General features: G+C 37.2%; 1 protein-coding gene across 15 annotated transcripts in view; it reads left to right on the top strand.

Moving 5' to 3' along the window:
- wwk (white walker) overlaps positions 1 to 18,661 on the top strand; it is a 600,820-nt gene that overhangs the window by 311,103 nt on the left and 271,056 nt on the right. For 13 of the 15 annotated variants that reach the window (XM_067765914.1, XM_067765921.1, XM_067765915.1 and 10 more), the window contains one exon: positions 16,625 to 16,752. The exons of 1 other annotated variant lie outside the window; for it this stretch is intronic. In XM_067765914.1, the coding sequence (XP_067622015.1) occupies positions 16,625 to 16,752 (128 nt within the window). The remainder of the gene's footprint in view (positions 1 to 16,624; positions 16,753 to 18,661) is intronic. One more of the 15 variants, XM_067765919.1, reaches the window with a different exon arrangement.

Raw genomic sequence — 18,661 nt, 5'->3', positions numbered from 1 at the left:
GACCTCACATACACTGAATATGTCCATGGAGTAGACTTTGTTTGACGACCAAACAGAAAACCCATAACCTGGTACCAGGACTTATGTTAGAAATTACTCCACAAATACTAGCATATTCCCAGGACTAGCTTAGTTTCATTTCATTTCACTTATTAATGAATGCATGAGTACAACAAGAAAAGTAATTCTTTTTTAGTACAACAATAGTAATTTAAATATTTTAACACATATCAAGGAACATTATTAGAGAAAAAGTAAAAAAGTAAATAAAAATAAAAATGTAAATATAACAATATAGCAAGAAAATACGTAAGGTTTTAGGAAGCACATCTCAGGGTAAAAAGAGCAAAGAATCAATCAAACGAAAATCGGTTAAGTTACAAGATTACTGAAATATGAGGTCAAAATAGTCCTAATGTTGCTCTTATTTAGACTACTGCGTATAGTAGAAAGATTTGATGTGTAGCATTGATGAAAAATAGTCTAGCAGATGAGAGAAAGTTATATTGCGGCATAATCAGATCATAAAAACCAACAGACCTAGGAAATATTAGTTTTCATAGAGATAACTATGCGACTGCTCCTTTATAGGGTGAAAAAAAATCATGCAATTTCTAACTTTAAGGTACTCAGAGAGTTCACACTCCAGAAGACTTGTCCTCCAGGCAGAAATATACGCAAATGTCGTTATCCCGAAGACATAGCGCGTAACATAGTTGAAAGCCACATCCAATTTGTGTGCAGACTGCGAGTCTAGCTTACTATACACGAGATCGGAGTAAGAAATTATAGGCCTTATAAGTTGAGTGGCAAGTTTTCGCCTTATGCTAGCGGACGAAACGGCGGCAAACCCAAGACTCCTTAGGGTATAGTATATCTTGCCATCAGAAGAGCTTATATGATTCGTGCAGATAAGGTCAGTGTTAATGACATATCCTAGGTTAGTAACTTTCGAGACAGTTTTAATAGCTCGATCCCCAATGTATAGAGGAGGGAAGGTTGCGAGATGTTTTTTACTTATAGGTAACACATGAAACTTATCAACATTGAGACGAAGGTCATTTCGTGATGATCAGGACTTGAGAGAAGATAGATCCTCATTAAAATCACATACATATATATTTGGATATCATACGCATACGCGTGAATACTTGCATGTTGACATTAAGAGAACACAGCATTCACAAAAAGATTAAATAACGGGTCCCAGAATGGACCCCAGGGGACACCAGACGACCTATCTGCAATGTAGCTCTGCATCAGTTGCACAGCAGATGAGCCAAATCCAAAGTGATTTTGCAGTTTAAGACAAAGAAAGTTATGTTCAACAAAGTCAAAAGCTTTAGAGAAATCCAGTAGGCACAGGAGCGTCAGATATTTTTTGTCAAAGGCAATTCTAATGGAATCCAGTATTTTTATCACAGCTGTGGAGCAGCTGTGTTTAGCTCTAAACCCAAACTGGAAATTCGATAAAAGATTGAAGTCATTGACATGAGAGTAAATTTGCTCAGACATTATTGATTCAGCAACTTTCGACAAGGCCGGCAGTATACTGATAGATCGAAAGTCATTGGGCATAGCAGCAGATTTGTTTTTGGTCACAGGAATCACAGTGGAAATTTCCCACGCTCTAGGGAAGCAAGACGTTGTGAAACTATGGTTAATTATGTGCCTAAGGTTAGGTAAGATATAGGGTAAAATAACTTTTAAGAATTTAATGGGGATGCAATCTATACCAATAGCAATGGACCGTATTCTATACAAATTTTTCTCCAGCGCAAGCTGACAAGCGGACAAAGATGAACGAGAAGAAGGGGCTAGCGAAGGAAAACATTGTACAAAAGCTTCATTCAGGGCATCAGGGTCGAGGGTACAGACGGAGTTATAACAAACATGCACACGCAGGGCTTTTAAATTTCGCCTAACACATTATAAGGCAGGGAGGGGCACAGCCCTTTAGCGAAATAATTTCTCTTTACACGCCTTATGATTAATGTGGTTTCATTTCCTACTAACCTAAATGCAAACGTTGCCGGTGAATGAATTTAGCAGTTCCCGAAATGGATCTATACAACGAGCTTTGGCAGTTGTCTAAATTTTTTCTTTCTTCTATTCTAATTTAATAATTTTTTCAATTAAGAAACAATTTATAATTGTTTTTATTTTCATCGGCCTATTGATAAATCATTCAAGGTTCGAATCGAGCTCAAGGCCAGAACAATAATTTTTTTCTAATTATTAGCGTACTGATGATGAAGGCTTAGCACCCTTCGAAATGGATCTATCTGCGCAGCTATGGCAGGTTGTCTGAAAAATTTTCTACTTACTATTCCAAAAACAAAATACAATTTTTCAAATTTAGAAAAATTAAAAAATAACAATAATTAGAAAAAAATTATTGTTCTGGCCTTGAGCTCGATTCGAACCTTGAATGATTTATCAATAGGCCGACAAAAATAAAAACAATTGTTAATAAACCATGAGCACTTGGGAATGTCAAACAAAGTAATTGACAATAAACAAAAATCCAGCATTATCAGTGATTTGCACCAGATGGCGCAACACTGAATAAATATAGTTGGTAAAAAGGAATAGAAGTAGCAAATTTGCCAGTCAAACAAACCACCGCTGTATAGCTAAATGGTTAGCTCAGCATGCCTAAAGCGTACTGATGATGAAGGCTTAGCACCCTTCGAAATGGATCTATCTGCGCAGCTATGGCAGGTTGTCTGAAAAATTTTCTACTTACTATTCCAAAAACAAAATACAATTTTTCAAATTTAGAAAAATTAAAAAATAACAATAATTAGGAAAAAAATTATTGTTCTAGCCTTGAGCTCGATTCGAACCTTGAAAGAAACAATTTATCATAACAATAATAATGATAAAATAATTATTGTGAGGCCTTGAGCTCGATTAAAACCCGCGATCTTACAAATCAGTAGGCCGATATAACAACAAAAATTAGCATTCCAATTCGTTTCCGTCCGATTCCTTTTCCACTTACAGTAAGCATTATTTCGCTTTTTGATAGCCGCCCGTACCAGATTATTAAACCACGGTTTTGGTTGGCACATGATATCTTAACATCTATAGAATTGAAGTATTAAGAAATGAAAGTTTTTCGTTTACCGAACTGAAGCCCCAACAAATAGATCAGTCGATAACCGCAAGGTCATTAAAAAGGCTATTAATATCTAAGGCGCGGTAATCAAAATAACTATTCGCACTAACAGAGTTTATGTAGTGGTCAAGTTTAATGTCAAATTAACAGAAAATTAAGTCGTGGTCTGATAAAGTTGATATTTTATCAAATTTTAACACAATATAAGGGTCAGATACAATAAAGTAGTCAAGTAGGCTTGGACAGCAATTAATTGCATACCTTGTAGATACGGACTTACTAACGAAAGACAAACCAACACCAGACACTTCATTAATTAAACGAGAACTGTAACTGTCAGTACGTAGCAAATTAATATTAAAATCACCACAAACGATTATATTGTCGGAGCCAGTAGACAAACAAAGAAGACAGATAATCGAAAAACTCAGGCGGACTAAAACATTTATTGGGATTGCATACACAACACAAAAGGTATAGTATATAGCAACCCCACCCATATGTATATGTAATACTCCTATATTGCTAATAGAAAATGCTCGCAATGTGTTTTGATTGCGAGTTTTTTCCCTTCTCCCATTCCTCGTATTCTAAACAAAAATTCGGTGTGATTTTTTTCACTTCTCCCTTTCCTCTTATTCTGAACATTGTTCGAAAAAGCGGAAACCGGTTATGGGAGAAAAGTATATATAAGCAACGGAAGAGCTCTTGGTATATTTGATGCAGCCATCCAGAAAATGCGTAAGGATTTTTAACACGCTTTTATTAGCTTGGCCTGTATGTATGTAACGGAATCTTTGAGCTTAATTTTCACCGGTTTCTAGAAGTCTGATTAATTTGAAACTTTGCATACGTATCAAAGACCGATGACAATGCATTAATGTGATTGTGTGGTGACATAAGGTCAATTGGCCTTATTACCACTTTGAATGGCCATAAGTTTGATTGGAACTTTGCACACGTATCAAGGCTCGATGACAATATACCAATGTGATGGTGTGGTGACATAAGGTTAACGGCCATAAGGTCAATTGGCCTTATTACCACTTTGAATGGCCATAGGTTTGATTGAAACTTTGCACACGTATCAAGGCTCGATGACAATGCATTAATGTGATGGTGTGGTGACATATGGTGAACGGCCATAAGGTCAATTGGCCTTATTACCACTTTGAATGGCCATAAGTTTGATTGAAACTTTGCGCACGTATCAAGGCTCGATGACAATGCATTAATGTGATGGTGTGGTGACATGAGGTCAACGGCCATAAGGTCAATTGGCCTTATTACCACTTTGAATGGCCATAAGTTTGATTGAAACTTTGCACACGTATCAAGGCTCGATGACAATGCATCAATGTGATGGTGTGGTGACATAAGGTCAACGGCCATAAGGTCAATTGGCCTTATTGCCACTTTGAATTGCCATAAGTTTCATTGAAACTTTGCACACGTATCAAGGCTCGATGACAGTGCAATAATGTGATGGTGGGGTGACATCGGTATCAAGAAACTAAAAGAATAGGTACAACCCATAGCTGGATAAATTACAAAAGTGCAAGAAATAATTACAATAAAGAAGTTATTAAAGCGAAAAAGAACTATGTAAACAAAGGAATTTTAGAAGCGAAAGATCAAAAACAAATGTGGAATGGATCAAAAAATTAGTATTAAAACAGAACAAAAGCAAAAAAATTTAACGATAAAAAATACTGTAATGTAACCTTGTCTAATGAGTTCAATAAACTTTTTGTTGAAAGTGTACAGAACATAAGAGATTCGATTGACCATGTGCAATATGTAGATAAAACCACAAAAGCTCAGGCCATTTTCAAATTTAGGAAAATAAGTTTAGAAGAATTGAAAAATATATGCAAATCCTTAAAAGTAATAGAGATTATGTAAGAGTTAAACCCAAAATGATATTAGACAACTGGAATAAAGTTGGTGATTCCCTATTGAAAATAGTAAATGAGTCCCTCATGCAAGGAGTGTTTCCTGATATATGGAAAGAAACTACGATTAGTCCACTTGAAAAATTAATAAGGCAGTAAACTGTGATGAGTTCAGACCCATAAACTCATTAAATACGTTAGAGGAAGTTCTTTAAAAAACTGTCAAAATATAGTTAGAAAACTATTTTGAATCGAATAAATTGTTTATGAAATACCAATCGGGATTCGGAAAGAAATACTCGTGTGAAACAGCTGTAAACCATGTAGTAAGTGAGTGGAAACGATATGAAAATAAAAAAATCGTGGCCCTTTTTCTAGACTTTAAGAGAGCTTTTGAAACAATAGACAGAGATATACTATTGCAAAAGTTATTTATGTACGGAGTTCAAAATAGTGAACTAAACTGGTTTAGGTCCTACCTAACAAATAGAACGCAGCGCATAGTAGTGAAAGGGTATGAATCCGACTACCTAAATGTGAACATAGGAGTCCAGCAAGGCTCAATTCTTGGTGCATTATTATTCATAATATATATAAACGATATAGGCAATGTGGTAAAATGCAGCGAAGTCATGTTATATGCCGATGACACATTAATATACAGCGTAGGTGAAACTCCGAGAGGATGTAAAAATAAATTAGCACAAGACATTACCGAAATAAGTACATGGCTAAACATGAATAAACTTAAATTAAATGAGCAAAACACGAAACTAATGGAAATTAATATGAGCAGTGAGGAGAGTATCGAAATAAACGGGCAAATGATTGAGAAAGTTGATAACATTAAATACCTCGGTGTAATAATAGACAATGGTCTTCAGTTTTCTCCTCACATGGAAAACGCGTGCAAAGAATAGGAAACAAAACTTGGTTTCTTGAGAAGAATTAGAAAGAACTTATCTGTGCTAAATACAATAAAAATTTATAACACAATAGTTAAACCACATTTTGAGTATTGTTCAACTATACTGTATTCGTGCTGCAGTAACTCGCAAATTGATAGAATGCAAATGCTACAGAATAGAGCTATGCGAATAATATTAAAATGTGGTAGATATACATCCGTACAGCTAATGCTTGATACACTTAAATTGTTGAATGTGCGGCAGAGACTGGAGCTTAATACAATTATGTTTGTATACCAGACTACTATCGGCAAAATGCCAGACTACATAGCAGAGAAGGTCCTCTATGTTGGAGAAAATCAACCATATGGGCTGAGAAACGTTAAAGACTTAAGATTACAGAAGTATAGCAAAACATCATCGCAAAATAATATATTTTATAAAGGTTTTAGAATATTCAATACATTGAGCGAAGACATCAAACAAGAGCAAAATATTAAATCATTCAAGAGAAAAGGTCAATTGAACTTATGACCACTCCAAATGGCCATAGATTTGAAACCTTGCACATAATGCAAAAAACGCATTGCCATATTAATGATAGAAGTGGATGCATGGCACATCTACGAAAGAGCATACTGGAGCCCTTTTTAACACGCTTTTATTAGCTTGGCCTGTATCTATCTAGCTAGCGCTGTCGAGCAACAGGACTATCTGCATCGTGGCCCGTTCAGATTTCTCCACGTTGACCACCTTCCAGTTCTTGGTCGGTAGACCCGGGTTGTACTCCTGGATCAGCTCCAGGATGTCAGCTGGGTCCGTTGGCGTCACTGGAACCCAGGCTCTAGCCCTTGGTCGTAAGGGGATATCACGCGCCCGGATATACTACCCCTATCAGGGTGACGCGGCCCTATAGAAGTTTACCGACTTGGCGTCGTCACAGGCAATTAGCTTGACATTTCCCTGGAACCACCCTGCATCGGTGTAAGATGGCGGTGGACCAGGGTTGTCTCTCTTAACCTTAACGGCCACCGTAGCGAGCGCGGCCTCGATCCACTTCCACTGTTGTTTCGGGATCCTGCCATCTTCGCTGCTCTCGTCTATAATGCCAATGATCTGCCGACCCTTGGGAATTTCGGCCGCGTCCAGCCTCCCTGCGTCTTGGCCCTTTTCGGTGCCGTGGGGTTGGATTCATCCACGAACCGCTGGTGTTTCGAGGTTTCATCACTCTCTACTAAAACTTTTAAAATTACTTGAACTAAAAAATTAAAAGTAAATAATAGTTTAAAAAAACTAAAAACACGCTTTTATAGCTAACCGAACTAAAAAATAGAAAATAATTTTCAATTAAGAAGAGTTTATATAATAGTAGTAGAAGGTCAAACAATCATTTATAGTTAATCACCTCAAAATAAAATTATAATAAAATTTAAGTTATTAACAGAATAATTTAATTCACAGTAAAAAGCGTGGGGTGCTTGATATTGAATGTTACAATCATTCTATTGGCAACTATCTGAGAGGAACGATATGAAATGTAGTCAAATGCACCTCACGCTTTTTACTGTGAATTAAATTATTCTGTTAATAACTTAAATTTTATTATAATTTTATTTTGAGATTAACTATAAATGATTTTTTGACCTTCTACTATTGTTATATAAACTCTTTTTAATTGCAAATTATTTTCTATTTTTTAGTTCGGTTAGCTATAAAAGCGTGTTTTTTTTACTTTTTTTTAACTATTATTTATTTAAATAGATTTTGGGATATGACGAAAGACGAAATTTTGCTTTGCTGAATGGAAGCAGGCAACTCCAGCGGATTTGTGTTATCCTGCCATCTTTTTCTTCTTATGCTCCTCTGTTGATTTTGCTGTGGCACCAATTCATTACTCATTTCAGTGAATACCGTATGAAATGCAATAATGTGCATTGTTTATACCATATTTCATTCCATATATGTATGTAATACTCCTATATTTCTACAAAAGGCTAGGAACATTCCAAAACATCAGAGTGTCGATATATTGCTGTTTTTATATTGCATTTTTTTTGGATTCAATAAGCTGCTACCATTGTGGATAAAACAAATGTGATATATTATCTGTCAACTGCCTGACAGGATGTTCAATATGGATACTTTTAAGAATTTTGGCAGGGTTTTGACAGAGTGTTCAATATGGCGGCGCATAGGGCCGGCCAAGGCGAATTCATTACAGGTGGTGTCATCCCATCAGCTGATTGGGTCTTCATGATAATTTTCGATACAGCGCCTTGTACTACATGTCAGTTAATCGAAATCAATGAAAATTTTCTCTTGACTTGACATTCTTCCGCACGGCGAATTGGTTGAATTCGCTTTGCCACCACCTAGTATAAATTCGCCTTGGGCGGCTATCTTCAGCGGGTGATAGAAAGAGATACAGAAGGAGACAGCGATGGTCAATGCAGAAGTTATCACACTTGTCTTATCCACAATGGCTGCTACCATAGTGTATAAGTACAAGTGTGTTGACTTATCTGTCAAGCGATCTGACAGGCACTCGCTGGATTCGGAATGACAGCGAATTCAAAATGGATACCATTACCGAATGCTCCGAATGATTGAAAAATTGAAAAAGTCGATACGATTGGTAGTCAAAAATGTTGTCGTTGAGACCAAAAATGCGACTCTAGACCTGAGATTTCCATCAGGTGAGCGAGGCTGTTTGTAGTTTTGACGTTTATCGCTTAGTGAACACACTTGGTATAGGTACACTATGGCTGCTACAATCACAAAAATTGTATAAGGCTGCCTTGTTTTGATTTCGAGCATTTTCTATTAGTAATAAAGGAGTATTACATATCGTTAGCTTAATATGAAAATGTGCTAAGTCACTGTTTTTGAAAAATTGTATTTTAATGCAGTTTTAAAACTGAATTCAAAATACATCGATCACAAAAAAGAAATATTTAAATTTTTCATTTTTCCGTGCTGTGGGCAATGATGTGTAATTGTGCTAAGTCGTCAGCTGTTAAAAAAAATGTGCTAAGTCAACCTGTCAATAATATCAATCTGAATTACTAGTGATTTCTTTGTGCGCGAATTTTATTTATTTATTTAATTCATTCAGTCTAAAAGTACATGCTTTGTTGTTGTCGTTGTATTAACGATAAAGACACTCCCCGAAGGCTTTGGGGAGTGTTACCGATGTGGATGGCCCTTTGCCGGATATAGATCCCGTACGTTCCGGTAACAAAGCACTATTAAGGTACTACTAGCTCGACCATCTTGGGAACGATTTATATGACCACATTAATCCTTCTAGACCATACCGCCCTCCCCACCCCCTAGTTCCATGAGGAATTTGGGGTCGCCAGAGCTTCGGCTGTCAATGAAACAGGATTCGCCACGATTAGGTGAGTTGACAATTTTGTTGGAGAATCTATATATTGTGCTGGCAATCTCTTGAGAGGGTGAGACATGCCTTTGGTGTTTGATAAATATTTTGCACTTCAATTCTTACATGTCGATAACTACATTCTTTCTTACAGACAAGTTAAAAATAATGAAATTATGAGGCGTGCGACAACCGGAAGGCATGGAATACAGTGGACACCTTTCGGTCAGTTAGAAGACTTAGAGTATGTAGAAGATGTCTGTATGCTAAGTAACAGAGGCACAGACCTACAATATAATTTAGAAGCCGTGGACAGATACGCCAAAAGGGTCGGGCTAAGTATCAATACCGACAAAACAAAAATCATAAAATGCGGTTATAATGTTTCAGCAAGACCAACAATGTTCACTGTCGATGGAAACGAAATTGAATGTGTAGAATCCGCAGTTTACCTCGGCAGTATTATCTCAAATAGAAGCGGTGCGGACGAAGACGTTACATCCCGCAAAAATAAAGCAAGAGCGGCTTTCGTCCAACTGACAGAAGTATGGAGGTCCAGTCATATATCATTGAAAACTAAGCTGCGACTATTTAATTCAAATGTTAAATCAGTGCTCTTTTATGCTTGTGAGACGTGGAAAAGTTCAAGCTTAATTGAGAAGCGCCTGCAAGTTTTTATTAATAAATGCCTACGCCGAATCCTGAAAATTCGATGGCCCGAAACAATAACAAACGACGAATTATGGCGAAGGACAAGCCAAACAAAATCAGCCACAGAAATTGCAAAACGCAAGTGCTCGTGGATTGGACACTCGATTAGGAGGCCTCCAGACAATGTAGCAAGGCAAGCACTGCGGTGGAACCCGCAGGGAAGCAGAAGACCCGGGGCGCCAGCGAAAACCTGACGTAGAACTCTCGATAAAGAATTGGAAGATGCAGGTTACACGTGGAATGATGTCACGAGGACAGCACCAAATAGAATAAGATTCAAATCGGTTGTCGAGGCCCTATGCTCCATTGGGAGTTAATGAAGGAAAGAAGAAGAATAAGTTAAAAATAGAAAACAATGCAAGCTCAAACTTATATAAGCTGTTATTAAAATTAATAACACTACTGAATCGATTTGTTAGATGTATAGTCCTAGTTATAGGTTCATTCATACCATAATTCGTTTTATTACTTATTTAGATACATAATCTATTATGCCGAAGATCACGCAGCGGAATGTATGGAATGAACAAAGTAGATAAATCAGAGCAATTCGTGCTAAAGCTTTTTACATTATAGGCAAGCATGAGTGAGAAAAAAGTTCTTCTGTTATGCAAAGCCTGAAGACCAAGCAATTTGTGACTGCTGGTGTATGATGGGAGGCCGTCTGGCCAGTAAAGCATACGTAAAGCATTTTTTATTTTTTTATTTTTTTAACTTTCTCAATTTTATAGAAGTTAGATTCATAGAAAGGATTCCACATTATTGAGCAATATTCAAGACAACTTCTGAGCAAGGATATATAAAGTGCCTTCAACGTCATAGGGTCCTTAAAGTCACTGGTGTTACGTCTACTGAACCCAACCATTGCAACATATTTTGAAACAACGAAATCAATGTGACTAGAAAAAGAAAGTTTGGAGTCAAAAATTACACCCAATTCTTTAATCTCTTGACAACGATTAAGAGGTTTAGAATTTAGTTGGTAGACAAAGTATGTGGCAGTTGTCTTTATGGTATAAGACACAACACAGCATTTGTTTGAATTTAAAAATAAATTATTGTCTGCGCACCATCCGGTAAGAGTCCAGATCAGAACCGTTAGAAATAAAATAAATAAATAAATGTAAGGCGCGATAACCTCTGAAGAGATTTTAGGCCTAGCTTCCCTTCAAATTTACGTCGTGCTCCTTTTTTAATTTTTCCTACAAATTGGCGGTAGGTCCCCTACTTGTTTTATGCCGACTCCGAACGGCATCTACAAGGCAGATGAGTTTTCACTGAGAGCTTTTGCATGGCAGAAATACACTCGGAGCGCTAGCCAAACACCGCCGAGGGGCGATCCCTGTTAGAACAATTTTCTTCTAATTGAAAAACCTTATTTCTAAAATTTTGATGTTGCTTTGCCCGAGGTGTGAACCCAGGGCATTCGATGTGGTAGGCGGAGCACGCTACCATCACACCACGGTGGCCGCCAATAGTTAGAAATAGTTTGACAAATAAATATTATTTTTTGTGAAATATATAGTTTTAGTGTTATATTTCAATCATTAAATCATATTGAGTTAAAAGTGCTAAGTCAGGAGAAAAAATTTGTTTTGAGTGAGGAAATTGTGCTAAGTCATAAAATGGATGCTGGGTTAACATACATGATTTTTATTTATCTTTTTCAAAGCTTCTACACTCAAAAGTATTGCAACTAAGGTGAGTATACCAGTATATCACAGTTTTGAATAAAAAGGTTATTTCAAAAATTATATAATTTTTTTCGTCTCCTGTAAAATTCGTAAAAAGTGACTTAGCACATTTTCACATTAAGCTAACGATATGTAATGGTTTCTTTCATTTATTTAATTTTTAAACAAAATAAGAAATGCGCAACGGAATTGACCAAAGAGCTGACTTCGAAAATTCAAAATTCCTATTCCAAAGTTATTGTTCTCCCTAGGAGAAAAGAATTGGAGGACTTTTTCTGTGGGAATAAAAAAATCCGCGAGAACAAAATTCCGAGGGAATATTTAGAATTGGGCTGAGTGTCAAAGTGGTCATCACTAATGTCATGTCTAAACCATGTTTCAGATACACATATGACATAAACTGCTGAAAATTCAAACACCTTTCTCAGTAAGTCAATTTTTTCATATTTAAGGTCCGCGCATTGTAATGGGCAATTTTTAAGCCATTCTGCCGACTACATAAAACATTTTCCATAGCTAGGCTACACTCATCAATCTTAGATCGTGTTGTGTTGTTGCCCAAAATCATGACACAGTACAATAGAAATAAGAAAAACAACTTTAAGACATGAATGGTAAACTTAAGCAAAATAGGCTATAATAAACAAAAACAAGCAAAGATGTGCTAACTTTACAATAATAAAAATACAAAAGTGAGAAGTGTAAGTAACACTAAAAAATAAATTAAATAACTATCGGAATCGCGACAAGTCATCTTCGCGAGTAATTTTTGTTGACACGCTGCCCATACCCTTCTGCGTCTTAACATATACGCACCCAAGAAACGTATTTTAACGCCTTTTGGGAAATTCCGCTTATTTGAAGCCTGTTAACGTTCGAATCGCTAAACTGTTGAATAAATCACTGCAATATTCAGTATTGCAAACTGGTCTTTATTTAGATTACTTTGGGAGTAGTACTTCACAGTTATACTCCACAACCAATAGCAAAACTGATTCGTTGTTACTCAGCATGCGCTGCTTTTATACTCTCTGTTGCCTCGTCCGCATATTTTTCCAAAGTTCTAGACGTTCAGCTTCTGGAACGGATGTATCTCCTGCTTGGTAATTTAGTTAGATATCTCTTCACTTCGAGCTGCTGGTTATATGTGTGCATGTACTTCTCCTCGCTTTCCATGTATGTGTGTAAATGACGATTGAAGTGTTCATGTACACCAGTGTCTTGCTTTAATGTTTTTGTTGTTGTGCCTTTATTTACAAACAGCCTAGTTATGCTAAAATTCGCCACACTGCCCTCCACCTAACTCAGATCGTCCCGATCAGACAAATTTTCTGATCTAAACGCTGCCAGCCTTTCCAAATGGACCACTTTCTTTTTGTTTCGTGGTTTGCTAATGGTTTGAATGCGGTAAACTACAGCTTTGATCCTTTTTTTTTGCATGGGCATTCCCAATTACACTGCAATTTCGGGGACAACCCTTTTTTTCGTTGTGGGTTGTATAACAGAACCAAATGTCCTTCCCGAAAACCTTCCGAATTAATGGCTTACCGTATCTGGCTTTCATCTGGTCACTCATAATCTTGGTTCGTTGTCTTACAAGATCGTGTATTTCCCTCATCTCTTCCTCCAATACACCCGTGGATTTCTTGGCATTTATCTCTGCATCGGCATTTATCCCAAACTTCAAATCAGCTGGCAGTCGAAGGTCATTGCCAAAAATTACCTTTGCGGGGGTTTGGCCCGTTGACTCATGGACTGGCGATCGGTAAGCCATCAAGAATTATGATATGTGTATTCCCACTCTTTATGGAACTTGTCCACTACTTTCCTTAAGTGCTCATCCAAAGTTCTATTGAACATTCCACCATACCATCGGACTGAGGGTGCAATGCAGTTCGTGTTTTTCGAATGCCCAATGTATTACACATTTCTTTGAGCACAGCTGATTCAAAATGTCTCCCTCGGTCAGAATGTAATTCCATTGGTACACCATACCTTGCAACCCAATTGTCTGTAAACACTTCTGCTACTGTTTCCTCTTGCTGATTTGGAATTGGGTATACCTTCGGCCATTTGCTGAAATAATCTCTAACCACCAGTACATATTTGTTTCCGCGGTTGCTGGCAAGAAATGGACCTGCGACACCTTTCAAATGGTGCACCTGTATTATGTTGCTTCATCTGGGCATGAATTCGGGTTTTGGGCCCTTTAGCTCTGCTGCAAACCTCGCAATTGGCAACCCACTCAGTGACCGACTGACGCCAACCAACCCAATAGAATCTCTGCTTAATTTTCTGGAGCGGCCTCGTGATTCCAAGATGACCTCCACTTCAACCATTATGTAGCTCGTTGAGGACTTCAGGAATCCTTTTCCTGGGAACAACTATCAGTCTCCTCTTACATTGACCATCTTCACTCTCCCATACTCGATGCAAACAACCGGATATCAACTCTAAACTGTTCCACTGTGCCCAATATGATTTCGCAATAGGACTCTGCTGACATTTCCTCTCTATTTGGTATATCGTTTCGTTCGAGCACTTGCATAACATGTGAAAGATCTGTAACTTCTAGCTGACACTTCCTTATTTGTTCCTTGTACCATTCTTCCGTACACGTATAGTCATTAGCCGGACATCTATAATGTCTTCTTTAACCTCAGCTTTTGAACAGTGTTTGCATTCCAAACTACATGGTCCTCGTGACATTGCATCAGCATTTCCATGGGTACTACCATTTCGATGCTCAATGAAAAAGTCATAGCTTTGTAGTCGGGCCATCGGGCCAATTGACCTTCTGGATTAGGGAACTGCAGAAGCCATTTCAACGATGCGTGAAGTACTTATGAAAATGTTTAATGCACTCTACCAATTCCAACAGCTCTCTCCGCGTGACGCAATAGTTCCTCTCTGGTTTTCCTATTGATCAGCTGTAATATGCAACTACCTTCTCCTATCCATCGACCAGTTGTGATAAAACGCCTCATATAGCATATCCGCTCGCATCTGAATCTAGAATAAACGTTGCTCCTGGAACCGGATATGCCAACATTGGGGCAGTGCAAAAACGGTCTTTCCATGTTTGGAAAGCCACTTCTTGCTCCTTCTTCCATTCAAAAGCTTTATTTTTTCTTGCAAGCTCGTGGAGGCTGTGGGCTACGCTGGCAAAGTTTGGTACAAATCGGCAGTAATATGTGCACAGCCCAAGGAAACTTATCAAATCATGCAGGGTCTGTGGTCTTGGCCAATCCTTTACAGGTTCTATCTTTTCATTCGCAGTGCAGATGCCCTCTGTCGTTATCTTGTGACCCAAATAACTTACTTCCTTTTTAAGCAGCGCACACTTGTTGGGACTTAGTTTCAGACCAGCGCCAGCTATTCTCTGGAAAACTTCCTTCAAGTTCTTAAGGTTTTCATCAAAGTTCTTTCCCAATACGATGATGTCGTCCAGGTACACCAAGCATGTTTTCAAATGTAGTCCTTTCAATAGCTGATCCATGAGTCTCTCAAAAGTAGATGGTGCATTACAAAGTCCAAAAGGCATTACTGTAAATTGCCAAAAACCATCTCCGACACTGAAGGCTGTTTTCTCTTTGTCTTCCTCCTTCACCTCCACTTGCCAGTAGCCGCTTTCCAAGTCCAGTGTGGAAAACCATTTCGTACGAGATAGCGAGTTCAGAGTATCGTCAATTCTTGGCAATGGGTAGCTATCCTTTTTCGTAACGTCGTTCAACTGGCGCAAGTCCAAGCAAAACCTCATTTTTCCATCCTTTTTCTTCCCATCCTTCTTCTGGTATAATTTGACTCAAAACTTCCCGCTTCGCTAATGGAACACTACGAGTTGCTTGACGGATCGGCCTCGCATCTCCAGTGTCAATTTATGTTTCACAACGTTGGTGTGGCCTGGTTTGGAGCCATTTTGGTCAAATATGTTTGCGTATTTTAGGAGCAGTTGTTTTGCCTTACTCTGGTAGTCTTCCTCTAGCCCCTCCGTCCATGCCGTGATGTCATTTGAAAGAGTAATCTTGTTAGTTGAAACGTTTTCATGGAGCTGTTCACGGTTAATAACTACTTCAGCCTCCTGGCATCTTCCCAATATAGCTCCTTTGGTCAGTTTGAGTGGTGACTTGAACTCATTGAGTACTCTTACTGGAATACGTCCATCCTGTTTTGTCATAGCCAGGGTTTTCCCTACAAGTACGTTCGGTATTGATCTTTCCTTACGTAAACTCTATAGGAGGAAAAGGATTCTACAAAGGGAATTATTTCGTGATTGATTTAAGAAAGTACATTTATAGAATAAGAAGACTAAGTCTTTCAGAGGACAATTTCGGTAAAATGTTTCGAGTTTTCGCCTGGATCAAAACTATAATTAAATGAGAGTTAATATTTCCAATGCAGATATTTATGGGGTCGTACGGAACTATCGAAAAAACGTATTCGTGCTGCTTATTGTATTCCGGCCTGGTGTAAATTTTTACACCAGTTCGAAACTATCAAAATAGTATCAGTAAACGAAATAGATCTATACCAACGATTTTTTAACTACATAGTTGGGGTCTACCGAAAAAGTGACATAAATAAACTAGTTCTGTCTAGTTCGGAACTACAGAAAAGATAATATAGCGGGGACAATTTACACGGCCTAGGACATCCCCATGCTAAATTCGTCATTTCAAAGCAAGTAAAAGAGATAGAAAGTAAACTAGTAATGGTTTCGAATGCGCTAGGAGCGCAACAGTTGAACTAGAGATTTTCTCCACAGGGTAATCACATTATTAACTTTACTGCATAGCACATGAGGAAATCAAAGCCAAGAATTATTTCATTACAGTGCTAAAACTTTTTGCTTAAATAAATTTAATTATTTCAGAATTGACAATGATTTTTAAGTAAATAATATTCAATAGATCAAAAATATGTCCTGTCATTTCCAGACAAGCACCATACTGATAAGGCCTTTGCTAGAATCAACGCCGCCGAACAGTGGATCTTCAGTGACGAGTTTAATCTATGACACTGGTCATATACACGGAAGGTTAGTTCCAACTGAGAAAATTTATTGACATTTCCAATTTTCTGCTAAACACATACAACTCTTTTTTTACAACGTTGTTAAAAATTTCATTTTATCAGTTTTTCTAAGTATGTATTTACATTTTAAACAATAATTTTCATATTTATATATGTATATACATAGATAGCAATACCTTTTTCATTCACTAATTTTTTAATAAATTATTTTTATTTATATAAATGCTTTGTATTGCTTCTTTTTTTTAATTGCACTTAAACCTTACTACAGGCAGACATATTTCTGTAAACAAATGAATGCACATATTTTAGAAGGGGCACTAATAACAGAAAAAAAATGTGGTTTTGAAAAAAGTTATCTACGTACCTTAAAAAAAATCCACTTTTATAAAACCATTATCGCTTATGACAAATCAAAACATAATCGCAAAAAGGGCTTTCTAACATAAACTTAATTATTCGGTAGAGGCTTTTGATTACCATCGAAAATAGCATGAAAATCCTACCCCAAGAGTTGCGAAATAACTGCCGAATGGCTACGCCGTTTAGGCAAAATTTTCTAAAGTATTGAATGTGGTAGGCTAGCACGCTACCATAAATCCACAGCGTCCGCCGTTGCATCATGCTCATGGAATTTCTTACCCTTCTTTATTATAGAGAGCGTATTTGTCGCTTACGCCTTTTGGCTTTCCAAAAAAAAATCTTTATTGCTCAAATATGTCATTTAAGCCAAAATAAAATATTTGCCATGTTTTTTTTAGCAGACCTGTAAAGAAAAAGTATCAGTACAAGTACAAGAATCAGTACCTCAGTACTTCGAAAAATTAGTACAAGTATAAGTATCGAGGTACTTGTACTTGAATTGTTGAAGTACAAGTAAAGTACTTTTAAGTACTTTCGAAGTATTTTGATAAGTATTTAATGGTTCTGAAGCGGATCAACCAGCACCCTTACGATCACCTAACTTTAACAAAATTTTTGAAGAAGAGTTTTACAGGTATTTTAATGATACATCAACAGATTTCAATATGCTTCAGAGTTATCCTCTTATGAAGGACCTATCACTCAAAATGAATACACCCTCAGCTTCCTCGGACCCAGTAGAGCGTTAATTTTCCTTAGCAGGAATTGTTTATAGTCCTAGAAGGCAATCAGTCACGGATTTTCGTTTGAAAAGCTAGTACTACATAAGGCAAACGCAAAACTACTTTAATATTGTTAGCTGTTGTACAATTTGTACTTATTTTATATGTTGTTTTACTTCTTCTTGCTTTCTAATATAAATTTTACACATATTTTGTGTTTCCATTTATGAATCAAACTGACATATTTTATCAGAAAAAGTACTTTCGTGTACTTGCAAGTATTTCGTAAGTGTATCTACTTGTACTTTCGGATTCGAAGTACAAGTACCGTAGTACTAATACTTTGTACTTAAACTTGAAGTACTTGAGTACTTGTACTTATTTGATACTAGTACAAGTATGTACTCAGTACTTTACAGGTCTGTTTTTTAGTTGCATATACATCTGCGTTTACGACTAAAATATGCTCATCAACAATTATACATTGTAGTAGTGTATGGAGAAAAAGTGCGCACACGCACTTTTTTATTACTAATATTATGCGCAGCAATTTTATAAGTCCAGATAAAGTTATGCGCTTAGAAGTCCGTATAAAGTTTAAGTGCATATGTATATGCGGGTATAAAAAGCACACTACTAAAGAAGGAAAGTTTGAAAACTTTTGATGGTGCTACTCGATATTTTCATTATCATCATCATTAATTGACGCTTAAGCGGCTAAGCGATTTTGGCCGTTTCGTAACAAGTCACGCCAGCTACCACTGTTTTGCGATAACTGACGCCGATTGAAAGCACCAAGGGAGGTCAAGTCTTCCTACACCTGCCTGT

The sequence above is a fragment of the Eurosta solidaginis genome, chromosome 2 (genome assembly GCF_040869045.1).
Source record: "Eurosta solidaginis isolate ZX-2024a chromosome 2, ASM4086904v1, whole genome shotgun sequence".
Taxonomy (NCBI): domain Eukaryota; kingdom Metazoa; phylum Arthropoda; class Insecta; order Diptera; family Tephritidae; genus Eurosta; species Eurosta solidaginis.
This window is presented reverse-complemented; position numbering and strand designations above follow the sequence as displayed.